This window comes from Scylla paramamosain, chromosome 3 (genome assembly GCF_035594125.1).
Source record: "Scylla paramamosain isolate STU-SP2022 chromosome 3, ASM3559412v1, whole genome shotgun sequence".
In the NCBI taxonomy this organism is placed as follows: domain Eukaryota; kingdom Metazoa; phylum Arthropoda; class Malacostraca; order Decapoda; family Portunidae; genus Scylla; species Scylla paramamosain.
Genome location: NC_087153.1, coordinates 28065522 through 28079303, shown reverse-complemented (window position 1 = coordinate 28079303; position 13782 = coordinate 28065522). Strand labels below are relative to the sequence as shown.

Sequence of the window (13782 nt, the reverse complement as noted above, 5' to 3'; positions counted from 1 at the left end):
TTAAGTGTTCCTTTTGTTGCTTGGCTGTATGTAGCTGGACCAGTCTGTTTCTCTTTTCTCCTTTCCTTCACTATTTTCTTCCTTAAGGGGCATTTGTTAGCAAGGGTATGGTGGTCTTCCTTGCAGTTGATGCATTTTTTTACTTGTAGTCCTACAATTCCTTCATATGTGGTCATAATTTCCACACTTTGAACAAATCATGAATTCTTTTGGTTTGGTGCATTGCTTAGTATGATGATCCTCTAATTGATAACACCTCATGCAGGTTATTTGGGTAAAGAATTTCTCTTTAATGAATGAAGGAGAGACAGACATAAAGCAGAGAAGTCCCTTTCCTTGTGCCAGTTTTGCTGTAGTTGACTGTTTGAAAGTGAATTTAATGGTATTGGAGTTAGGGAACTTGAAAATTTTGATAATTTTGTCTTGATCTATCCTACTGTTGTTGAAGCAAATCTTGTTTGTGTCTCAATGGAGTTTTTGTAGATAGATTCTTCCAGTCTTGTTAGGATGACTGTTCGTTTGGCCTTTAGCTCTTGTGGTGTTAATGGGTGAAAGTTTTTGTTTTGTAGCTCCTTGCTGATTTTCTTGAAGAGTAGGTTTTTGATATCTTCATCTGTTCTTGTTAAAACTACATAGCTGTCAGGGATGGTAATTATTTTTGTAATGTAGATGTGGTTCTTGGTTAGAATTTGCAGCAGGTTCAATGACAGGAGTCATTATTATGTTTGAACTTAATTTCAACTCTTGCCACGTTGATGGAGAAGACAACATTTGAAAAGAGCAATCCTGCCTATGGACCCTGGTACAAAACCCTCCCCACACTCAGAAGGGAGTCGTAGGAAGCAAGGGTCCACCCCTATAAAGGGGCTTAGCCTACTCCTGGCAGTTGCTGCTTGTGCAGCAGATACACCACGTTGCTGTATGGAAGATGGCAAAACAAAAGCAGGTTACACCTCCGTCCCCACTCTCAAGAAAGTAGATACCACAGGTATCCCCCTTTGGGTAAAACCAGCTGTCCCCAAGAAGGGGAACAAGAGGAAGTGAAGAGTTAGAGACACAGAAGGAGGCCAACCCCACTCTTCCCGCCACCAGAGTCACACAAGCCACTGTAGCACCTTAAGTCACTCTCAGGTGCATCCTGGGCCACAAACTTGGTGGTCTGGTAATGGGCAAAGTAGGGGATAAGAATAGGGTAAGGAGGATTGGGACACCAGGCTTTCACCGGAAAGGGAGAGCCCCGTTACACCAGTTGGTCCTTGGGTGAGCTGGATGGTAGCAGTGTTCACTAGCCCTTGTGTGGCATGCCAAAGCTTGCCATACTGCACAACCCCTGGGCCAGAACAGTCTCAAGAGTCAGTCTATGTTATGTGTTATGCCCAGTGTCCCTGTACATGGGCTGCGACACCAAAATTATACCCTGTTCATTTTCAAAACTTTCTTTCTTCACTCACCTCACCTATTATCTCACCATCACTCTTGCTGTCACCACCACACTAGAAATCTAACACTGTTATTATTTAATTTTATTATTGTTCTCATGTGTAGTATAGGTTAATTTTCCCTATTCCCTCATACTGCTTAACAACAAAGGGAACATGTAAAATATAATAGGAAGAAGACTCACCTTTCTGCTTCCCTGCACTAAGAGTCAAGATTGAAAGAGCAGAGTGACATTGCCCCCCCCCTCTCTCTCTCTCTCTCTCTTGGCAAATGTTGACATATACCTTTTTTTTCAATTGTTATTATTATTATTATTATTATTATTATTATTATTATTATTATTATTATTATTATCATTATCATTATTATTATTATTTTTTCTTACAATACACACTAGTTCCTTGTTTCAAATATCAAAAATTTTGTTTGTCACTCAAGTTATCGTGTATTTGTTTACGATTCTCAACTCTGTATTGCAATTTACATCATATGAATAGCCAAATTATTGTACAAATATGATAATTATTGTATGATTAACATCCCTCTTCCTGTGTGACAATATAAACAAACCAATTCCGCATCTATTTTCCATTTTTTTTTTATAAATTTATTTAAATTTTCTATTTTCTTTAATTCTATATAATGGTACAGTCAATGGTTATTACTAAAACACTTTCCAACAATATTCCTCCTATTTTCAATTTTATGTTGATAGTTGTTTTCATTTGGCCCCGAAAAATTGTCAGGATGGCAGTCAATCACAGACCGACAGAGCCGTTTCCCGGCTGCTACAGCAATTCAGCAAATTCTGGCTACATCTTGCACCTGGCTGCAAGGAGCCATGAATTGCCCTGTGTAAACCCACCTTTAAGTTACATAAACAGGTTGGTAGAGATATTAGGCAATAGACTTTGAGGTGATCCCCTCCCCAAACACACACACACACACACACACACACACACACACACACACACAAAAGGAAATGATTGTGGTGATATGGTGATGTGCTAAGTAGTAGGGAAATAACCAGACAAAAATTATCTGCTGTAGAGGTGAGATATGGAAGTATGCATTAATGAATACCACCTTACCTTCACTGTTTTCTTTATACGTGCGAAGAGTGGCAAAAGTTTGTAGAATGTAAAGAGCATGTTTAGAATCAGAATACTCAGGAACACAGGAAGGAAAATTACACAAGATTAAGCCACAACTTTTAAAATATCAAATTCTTGGAAGAGATATAGTCTTTTATTAAAAAGTGTTTGTGTAAGCCATTTACAACAATTAAAGCCTGCAGTGCAATACTCAACCAGTGAGACATCACAGGCAGCAGGAGGGATATACATCACATATTTTCTGGAAATTCCATGTATGTGGGACAAGACAGCAATTAGATGCATTTCTAGTTACAAGCACATTAAAATAAGAGTTCAGTGTGAAAGTGGTTTGGTGCATGGCATTTTCAATGACAACTTTTTGAAGCTGAACATTTAATTAAAGGAACTTTCATGCAAGAACTCTGAATCTTATTTAGGGAAGGGGCAGTGGATAATGGGTGATATCCCTATGGAGAACACATGAAAGGTGGTGATGAGAAAGGTGAATGTATCAAGGATATAAAAAAAAATAATAATAAAAAAAAAAAAAAAGTGGGGGAACATGATTAAAAACAGACAGGGAAGAAAATTATATCCAGGTCAATTGAAAATTCCACATAGGAGGACCGGGACTGGGACAAAAGATCTTGGTTTAATGGAGAAGTGTTAACTGAGAAGATATGTCTTTAACGGAAGATCAAGAAAGTAGAACGGCAAAGTGACAGGTCAGTAGAAGAGGGCATTGAGTGTGAAGGTCAAAGTTCAATGTTAAGTGATCATAACTTAAGATAAACCTTTCCTAGAAGAGCTCAGGGATTAATAATGGAATTGAAAAGTATAGCTACTACTGAAATCTACAAGGATTAGTGGCTGTAAAGATGCAAGACTGGGGAAATCAATAATTATAAAGCAGGAGCCAACAGTGATCCAATGGTGCATAATGAGGATTCTTACTGGAAAATATTCTTAAAGAAAGAATTACAGAGATGAGCTGAATGATGGAAATCAAAGCCTGTCATGATTCATAGCAGCACTGGTATGGAGTAAAAAAAAATACTGGTGTTGCTATGATTATGAGTGTGGAGGAATGCAGATTTGGGGGGGATGAAATTCAGTAAAAATACTGAGAAAACAAGAGTTGGTGCAGGTGTGAGAGGAATTTGGGGTTAGAGAAGGAGGGTCTTAAGCCCCTTCCACACAATGGGTTCACTTATCCGAACTCTGCTAAGTCCACTCCCTTTGTGAAAACAAGCAACATGTAGGTTGTCATATTGGTTCATTCTTTCCTTTATAATATTATCTTGTTTCAAGTCACCCACTGTTATCCACTGTTAGTTTCAAATATAACCATTCTTCCCAAACATTTTCCTTTCCTCCTCCAAAGGCACTTTACTTCCTTGCAGTCGTACTCTGACCAATGGCACTCTTTTACTACTTAAGATTATTTACTTAAGCACTTGATGATATTATCCATTACTTCCTCATTCTTCCATATTCCTATATTTTCTGGGTAGAACCTTAAATAACTTGCTATGTATTTTATCCTCAATCTTCAGATTGATAACTTTTCCCTCCCCATATTCTACTTTATTATGAGCGAAGTGAAGTTTATTATGCAGGTCGTTTTATTTTGAGCAGCCTGGCATGGCCCGGCCTGACCGTAACACTATTCAAATGCTCATATCTCCTGAACTACGCAGCCAATTGTAATGAAATTAACATCATATGATAACACAATTCTACCAGTTTTATATAATATAGCTTTTATCTCTTCTAATGGGTGAAGTCAATGGGTAACTTGCAAAAGTAGAAGGGTAAGATTCCTCAAAAACTACTCAACCAATTTTAATGAAACTTAAGAGTTGTCATGTTATAATTTTAATAAAATTCCTTGTCAACTTTTAAGTAGCACTGTGCATGCACAAAGTCAAAATTCCTTCCAACTTTCTAGCTAATTAAATGATAAAGCTCAAATTTTGTTGTTAATAAGAGTAATACAAGTTATAGCAAAAAAAATATGTTAAATTTGCAATATTATTACTGTGCATGCACAAAATACAGTATAAAACTTTTTGTAAAGTGACTGTCAGTTTTCTGCAAATTTCACCAACTTCTTTTTGTCTCAATGAGAGCGAATAGGTACCACTGAATACAGAATGAAATTTCCTATATAGCATAATCATTAGGCTCTTGTAGTGTTTTGCACTAGAGTGATTTGAATATTAGGCAAGTACATGATATGCGCTGGTGCCTGAAATTGCCACTAACTTTTCAACTGATGAACTGACAAAGCTCAAATTTTGTAGGTAATAAGATTAATACAAGTTATAACAAAAAAGCATGTCAAATTTAAAACACTATTGCATTTGTGCAATATACATAAAACTTTTTGTAAACTGAACATCAGTTTTCTGCAATTTTCACAAAAATTTTCTGTCTCAACAAGAGTGGACATAAACTATTAAATGCAGAATGAAATTTCCTATCCAACAGTATATAGCACAACCATTAGGCTCTTGCAAAGTTTAGAGCTAGCAATTTGAATATTAGGCAAGTGTGCGATGTGCAGGGTGCCTTCATTCTTGCATTACTGGTAGCTTCACTCGTCAATCATTTTCCAGGTGTTTTGCTGGTACTTTAAAATCTCCACTTTTGTCATCTGTTACCATTTGACTTCCTTCCTACTAGACACACCTTTGGATCCTCCTCTTCTGAACTGTATTAAATCTATTGCTTACATTGATATATTCTTATTACCTCAGTACTACAGACTTCAGAAGCAGTGGACAAAATCTGGAGCAGCTAACTCAATTTGAAAGTCCCACTCACTATGGATGGAGTTGTGATAACGCTGGAAACTAGTCGCTTGTTGCAGGTGATCAATTTGTTTACATCAGTCTAACAACACGCATAGCTCATGTTCCATGGTTTTTCCTTTTTATTATTGTGTTTGAATTATCATAATTTTCTATAACCATGCTGTCTGGAGGAAAAGTACAAAAGACAGCCAGCAAGTGACCTTGACACAATGCTTGTTTCTCTCTCTCTCTCTCTCTCTCTCTCTCTATATATATAATATTCATTATATCAAGCTGCACAGCTCATCATTTTCATTCATCTCGTACATCATCAGTGAGTACCCATATTGACTTTCTTATTAATAAAAAAAATAAATAGGTATTTTAGGGGTAGCATCAATATAATGAAGATTTTAGCACTTCATGGGTGCTTTTGGACATAACCCTGTAAAAAATTGGAGGTTCACTGTACTGTATGTATTTATTCCTGTCTTTCGTAATGCAATTTTGATATTTGCCAGTTCTAACATACTAACACTTAGTGTCGATACCTATGGACAATCAGCTTCATCAGACCAACGTTCCCCGTTTTAGTCAGTAGTATTAAGGTATGAATGCATTAATAATAGAATAATAGAATAATTAATAATAGAATTAATAATAGGATAATAGAATCTCAGTTCTTTGTTTTAATGTTTTACTTTTGTGTGTGTGTGTGTTGACTTTTTAGCACTATTCATAAGATAAAATAAAACTCTTATTTTCTTGAGCCAAATTATCACACTTCCTTAAACTTATGTTTATCATCTGTACACACCATTTCCTCTGGTAATGTATTTCACAAACCTAATACCTTGTTTTGACAATTTTCTGCACATCATCACACCTGTTAATTTTCAGGCTGTACCCTCTTTGACATTCAACATTTGGATTCTTCTTTGACACATGTCTATTTTTATTCATTTATTTATTTTTGTCTTATTACAACTTGGACATCATTATCCTTTCTCCTGTTTCATCTTTCATGTTTCATAACTTCTACAATTTTTCCTCTGAGCTTCAACTATAGAGCCTTCATACTATCTTGCTTATGCTTCTTATTTTCTTTCAATCTACAAATACTTCTGCTTCACATTTTCAATGTGGGTTTTATAAAGGATACTATTTTCTTTACTATCTCTTCACTGACATACATATGTGGAAGCCATTCTCATATTTCCTAAAAATGTATGCACTCAATTATTCACATGTGATTTTCTGATTCTACTTGTGTGTGTGTGTGTGTTCCATCTCTATTCTGTTTTAGGGATGTCAGCATAGTATATTGATATAAATAAAATATTATGGAGAAAATATATAGTTTGAATTCTTTATGTGCAAAAACTCTATACATCCAATGTATTCCTGAGATACAAATGACTGGCTGGACTAATTTGTACACAAGGATGAGATACACTCCAAGTAAAGACGTGTTGCAAGAATACCTAAATCCTATTAAACAAATTTTACAATATGATTCATGGCACAAATTTTTTTTCATTAAGTAACATGTACTTTTCAAGATATATTGAAAATAAAAAGAAAATAAAAGTAATGCTAAGTAGAAATATCATGCCAGAAATACCTGACAAACATACGTAAACCTAAGCAGAACAATACAATGTTAAGCTTACAAACTATAAAAATATACTAGGTTTATTCTTTGACCCAAGTCTGTTGACTCAAATAACTTTCCTACTTACATGTCTAAAGGAAGGCACTTAATAAATTATGAGTATTTGACTAATATTTTCCATAACATTTTGATTTCTACTAATTATTTAATTCCATCAGCATAAAGGCCTTTGGCAACACAAACTTAATTAGTGCAAAAGATGTTACAGATCTAATATCCTGCTTACATATCTAAAGGAAGGAACTTGACAATGATAAGTGTCTGATTGATATTTTCTAACATTTTGATTTCTACTATTTATTCAATTCTACCAGTATAAAGATCTTGTGCATAACAAACTCAACTAAAGCACCTCTATAACATTTTGATTTCTACTAATTATTCAATCCCATCAGCAAAAAGGCCTTTGGCAATGCAAACTTAATTAGTGCAAATAATGCTACAGGATTAATATCCTACTTACTAGTACATATCTAAAGGAAGGAACTTAATAAATGATGAGTGTCTGATTGATATTTTCTAATATTTTGATATCTACTATTTGTTCAATTCTACCAGCATAAAGTCCTTGGGCAAAATAGACTCAACTAATGCAAAAAATACTACATGACTAAACTAGCTGATCACTCTTAACATACTGATTTTTTCATACTTGGGTGTGGACCAATCATGAACACATTCATTCTCTAAGTCGAGATTCGTTCAAGTTTTAGAATGAAAATTGTTCTATTTGAATATGTTACAAAAAATATTTTCTTTATGTAATGACTCTAAAATAAAAGAACATAGGATACATTTTTACCACCCATCAGCATACTGTTTCTTCAGTTCACTTACATGAATTTATAAGTTAACTGATATTTTGCGACAGAGTTTTCCCAATAGTTGAGCACAAGCAGGTGGTCACTGCGCGCCAAATATATTCCTGAGGGTCGGTTGAGAGGGTAGTCTACATCTATGATGCATATGAATCTCTTGCAGTCATCAAACACCTGTAAAAAGGAATTCAACAAAATGCCTCATCTCACTTTGAACAAGATGAAGTGTCCTGAAAAAAAAAAAATGATCAGCATAAAGATTATATGATGGTTCAGATGGAAGCTGGGGATAAATCTCCACTAGTGAATAAAGCCCAGGATAAATCTCTATTACTGGATAAAGCCCAAAGTAGAAAGTGATCTGTAAGCAGAATTGTTAAATAATATTAGTTTGAATTATGCTTTAATTCATTCATAACCAATTAAAGATAATTCTAACAAGTTTACATACAAAATGAACATTACAAACCAACAAAACACACTCGTTATATGTAACTAATTTCCATATCTTTATGATAATCATGTATGCCACATAATTACAGCAGTTTGCATCAATTCAAGGTAAATCTTTATTTCTTATTCACTGAAGAATCTATGACTAGTTTTCTAATGTAGTACTTCTCCCTATTTACAGCAATGGCAAAAAAAAAAGTCTTGGTGTGAACCCTACACCATCAAGAATTAAATGCCAGTTTGGTAGAGCCCATCATAGTATCCCTCTCATCTGACATCAAGTCTTGGTGACCTTGGAATGGGTAGAGGGGAGAGTGGGGTCCCCAGTGGCATGAGTCAGCAATGATTCAGTGTTCTGAACAGGCAAGTGTTCACACCCACTTCCAGTCCTCAGGAATAACACCTGCATACATATGTTCGTCTTCCTTCCTGGTCATTTATCCTCCTTGTCTATCTCAAAGGAATTTCACACCCACTTCCAGTCCTTAGGGATAACACCTGTGTTCAGTCCCCTTTCTCTACTCTTAAGGAAATTTCATTCCCATTTCCAGTCCTTAGGGACAAATATCTGTACTCCACTTAGCTTAGATAAATACAGCCTGCATGGTAGTGAGCTCTCAGTTCCAGTTCAGTCCCAGTCAGAGTCGGAGTCAGTCAGTCACCCAGTCACGAGTAGTCAGTCTTGGTCTCTCACCCAGTTCCGTTCAGTCACAGTCAGCCTGAGAGATGCTGCTCTGTCATCATCCATATCACTTTAGAGAGAGAGAACAGTCTATCGTCCCGTTATAATTTCATCTCAAATCAAGTGTGTACTATCTACCTACTATTAAATCAAGAACTCTCGTCGTCGTGTCTTTTATTTGCACACATCAATATATCAACCAACTACCCAAGACCTCCAAGCTACCAGAATCACCGCCTCACTCTGGTCCTCCACGCTACCAACAAACCAAATATCATAGACTGGGCAAGTAACAAACATCATCAATTCCAGAACTGGCGTTCTTCTTCTCCGATACACCCTCATTCACTTCCTGTGTTACACCATCCATATACAAGTTGAACAACAACGGTGACATTACATAAACCTGACGCAAATCTATTCTGTCCGGGATGAACTCACTCACACCAACACCATCCATAGAATTTCTCATGGAGGCTGATGAGATATTCTTCCGACCAATATTACTCCCACCTCTGTAACAATGTTTTGTTGATGATAACTTTCTCTCAAATACTGGGGCCTATCATCTATGGTGTGGTCTAAGATATGATCTTCCAACCTCAATGGATGGGAATGGTTCTAATTGTTTCCCGTATAAGAGATGGGATGGTGTTATTGCCTTCAGATTTACATAGGAGTTATCAACGTAAGTTAGAGATCAGTTGCTGACTCTGGTCTCAATTTTCACTACTACTACTCTTAATTTTTTGAGATTTAATTTGGATCGACGTAGCGTTTTCTTTAGGCAGTTTTTGACTAGCCCTAGCATTCTTTCTATGAACCCATTCTGCCATTCTGTACCCTTGGAGTGACGAATTACCAACAATATTGCCTGTTTGTTAGTGCCTGTTGTACCTTTGGATTATTTATATCTTCAATAAAGGGAGCTGTTCCTATGAGGTTAGTAGCATTATCACTCATGATGAGATAGGGGCAGGAATGACTTCTGCAAATATTCTAAATAATTACAGGAAGGTCTCTGAAATAGGTCTTCAGACACTTCTAAGTGGACTGCTCTTCTTCTGGCAAAGGTGAACACTTTACATATATATATATATATATATATATACACATCTTTTTTTGGGATGTCACCCTTACCCGTTATCATAAGAGTGTCTGTATAATCTACACCTGTTACTTCGAATGGTCTACCTAGGCTTACTCTTTTCAGAAGTAACTTTAGGGGTTCTGGATACATTAAAGACTTTGCCTCCTAACATCAACATATGTTACATTCTTTCAGGGAAGTTTTCAGTACTTGATGCTCTTTAGGTATCAAGTAATTTTTCCTGCTTTGAGGTAGAGAGTCCACCATTTCTCCATGCAAGATTATTCTTCATTATAATTAATTTATAATTAATCTAGAGAGGTGACTCCTCTTTGGTAACAAGGTGAGGTGCTTTGTTTCATATGGTAGCTCAACATATTTTACTCTACCCTGGCACTTTATGATGTGTTCATCATCCAAGTAGAGCCCAAGATTTTTTTATAGGTTTAATCTTATTTTTGGATCCATCACCTAATGCCTTATGGATCTCTATAAAGAATTCATGTTGTTGTTGTTTGATCCAAAATTTTAAAGCATCTGGTATTGCTTTACCAATCTCTGAGTAATGAAGTTACATTAATTAACATATTTATATCGATTGCCAGAATAGGTGGATGGTTGGCCTGAGGTTGAGCTGCTACTAAGTTGAATGCTACCTCTTTATATGCCTTTCAGATGGGCCAATTTTGTTTATCGGTCAACCAGTTTGGTCTGTTGAATGGGAAGGATGTCAAGAGATCTGTTGCATTTTCTTTATTAGAAATATGGTGGTACTTGAAATCCCTTAGTGTCAACAGTAGTTTTTTTTCCCTATTTTTCACAAGTGGATTCTTGTTTTAATTTTTATTTATCCAGTGTAGGCAGATTTAGGCAACTCCCTCTCGCCCAGTTGACCCTGCTGCCCAACCTCATTAATTTGGACCATAATTCTGAAGCTTTACCATAAATCACTATGGATTCATCAACGATGAAGACTTTGTTACAAGCTCAAGAACAAGCGTACAAGAGTGCCATGGATGTAGTGGTAAAGCAGATGAATGAGAAAATAATAAAGCTGGAATCCACCATAGCTGACCTCACTACGAGCCTCCAATACAGCTAGTGAGAAATAGAAGATTTAAAGACTACCATCAAGGAACATGAGAAAGAAAAGCAAGCTACCAAGGCTAAGATGGACCAGCAAGTAGCTGCTCTCATCACATCAAAATCAGAGATTGAAAGCCTGGAAGAACGCTGTTATTATATGGAGGACTACAGCAGACACAAGAACATTCGTATCACAGGCTTGGAGGAGCGGAGCAGCGGTGAGACGTACGAGCAGACAGCGATGCTGGTGATGTCCCTTTTGGATAACAAGATGCAGCCATCTGGTATGGCGCTGGAAAGGGCCCATAGGGTGGGTCAGCGCCGGGATGCCAGACCACGGACCATTGTACCTAGTTTCTACCATTACAGTGATCGAGAGACAGGGATGAGGAACACAAGAAGCTGAGAGGAACAAATATCTACCTCAACGATGACTTGTGTGCTGCCTCCCAAGCCATCAAAAATGCCCAGATCCCCCAGTTGAAACAAGCAAGAGCTCAGGGAAAATAGCCTATTTCAGACATACTAAGCTCATTGTTAAGGATCAACCAGTTTGAAGCTCTGACCAGCCCAGGAATGACGAGTCACTGATTACCGGACTGACTGATTACTTGGAAAGATGACTACCCAAGGACATTCAAGAGACGTTGCTGCTGATGGTGGTGCCTACTCCTATTGATGCTGCTACGGCGAGCGATGACAGCCGGATGGACACCACGGGAACTAATGAGAACAGCAGGGATGCTGCCTATCCTTCCCTCCCACCACCCGTGGCAGGAATACCTCAGGCAGCTCCCGCCCCATCTTCACCCCAGGTCCAGAACACCAGCACAAGAAAGAGCTTGAGAAGAAATAACAGCAAGTAGGAGGTATGAAATAACACAATCTGTGATAAACTACACAAATCCCTATTTTCCTTAGCTATGTCTGTCTCTGACCACCTTCCCTATCATTCAGTCAGTGATGATGAGCTACGCTGTCTCATTTACAGTGATTTAGTTAATATAAACTATCTTTCATTGGCAGTACTTGATACCATGGTATTCAATCCACTTCACTTCCAGCAGGATGAAGACTTGAATAATAATGCTGATCCGTTATTTTACAATCCAGCTAATAGTACACATAAATCTTCACAATATATATATATCTAACAGATCACGACAAACAACCTTGGGCTAATAATATATTAATAATATTAAGTATGAATATAAGAAGCCTTGCAAGCAATCTTCAGTCATTTACTGATCAATGTCTGAATTGTAATTATGTAAAATTGGATATCATGGGCTTCTCAGAAACTAGATTAGATAATAACATTGTACCATTGTTTAACATACCAGGTTATAATTTATACACTACTAATAGGGAAAGGAATAGTGGAGGTGTATGTATGTATGTCTCAAACATTTATAATTCTGTTGTGTTGTCAAACTGTAGTATTTTGGAATCTTATTTTGAATGTGTTTCTGTGGAACTCTGTACTGATAGAGAATCTAACTTTCTAGCTTCTTTATATAGGCCACCTAAAGATAATTTATTTGACTTTCTTAATGCTTTACATTAATTACTGAACTTTATTGAAGGGAAAAAGTACTCTAACTGTTATTTCTTCGGGGACTGGAATTTAGACTTGCTTCAAGCTAATGATACAAGCATAATAGACTTTATGAATCTTATGTATTCTCATGGATTTTTTCCACTAACTACTAAGCCTACTCGGGTTACTGATACTGGCGCCATCCTTATTGATCATATTTGGACAACTCTACCTGGAAACAATATTATGAATTGTATTATATATACTGATATAACTGACCACTTTCCAGTTTACTCCCAGTTCCTTACGAACTCTAATAATCAGAAACATACATATGTATATAAAAGATGTTTTACCCTAGTGAACATTAATAATTTCATAAACAAAGTAGGATATATTAACTGGGAAAAAATTCTAAATACTTACGATCCACACAAGGCTTCTGAGATGTTTTTAGAGTTTTCTTGATAACTTTCAACAATGTTTTTTTCCAGTAAAATAGGTAAAAGTTAACAAGTACAACAGAAGTCCATATATAACCTCTGGGTTAAAGACCAGTATTAAAGAAAAACATAGATTGGAAAAACTGGCTGTAAAATGGCCTTTAACTTATAAATCAAGACATAAGACCTACAGAAATAAATTAGTATCAATCTTACATACTGCTAAAAATAAAAATCATCAAGATGAATTGAAATCTAGCCAAGGTGATGCTAAAGCCACTTGGAAAATTATCAACCAACTACTGAGCAGAACAATTAACAATAAAAATACAAATTAAATTAAATTAAAGAATCAATCTGCTCCTGCAGCAACTATCTTTAATAATTTTCTGAGTATGACAGTGAAGCTACATCCACATGGAAACATAAAACACGTTTCTTACAAGGACTACATGAATCAGGCTTCAGCCTGTTCTGTTTACTTTTATCCAGTTACCGAAATACAATACTACTTAAAGTCTTTGAAAAACTCAGCGGCAGGATATGATGAAGTTTCACCTGAAATGCTGAAACTTACAGCAGAGTATATCAGTACCCCACTTACTCACATAATCAATCTATGTTTTAGACAAGGCTATTTTCCTGATAAACTCAAAATTG

General features: G+C 36.3%; 1 protein-coding gene across 7 annotated transcripts in view; it reads right to left on the bottom strand.

The window, feature by feature from the left end:
• Positions 1 to 6285: 6285 nt before the first annotated feature.
• LOC135093243 (uncharacterized) overlaps positions 6286 to 13782 on the bottom strand; it is a 157422-nt gene continuing 149925 nt past the window's right edge. For 6 of the 7 annotated variants that reach the window (XM_063992301.1, XM_063992290.1, XM_063992269.1 and 3 more), the window contains exon 18: positions 6286 to 8002. In XM_063992301.1, coding sequence (XP_063848371.1) covers positions 7844 to 8002 — 159 coding nt within the window. In that variant the 3' untranslated portion in view covers positions 6286 to 7843. Of the gene's footprint in view, positions 8003 to 8970; positions 9001 to 13782 lie in introns of those variants that run through there. The other variant, XM_063992319.1, reaches the window with a different exon arrangement.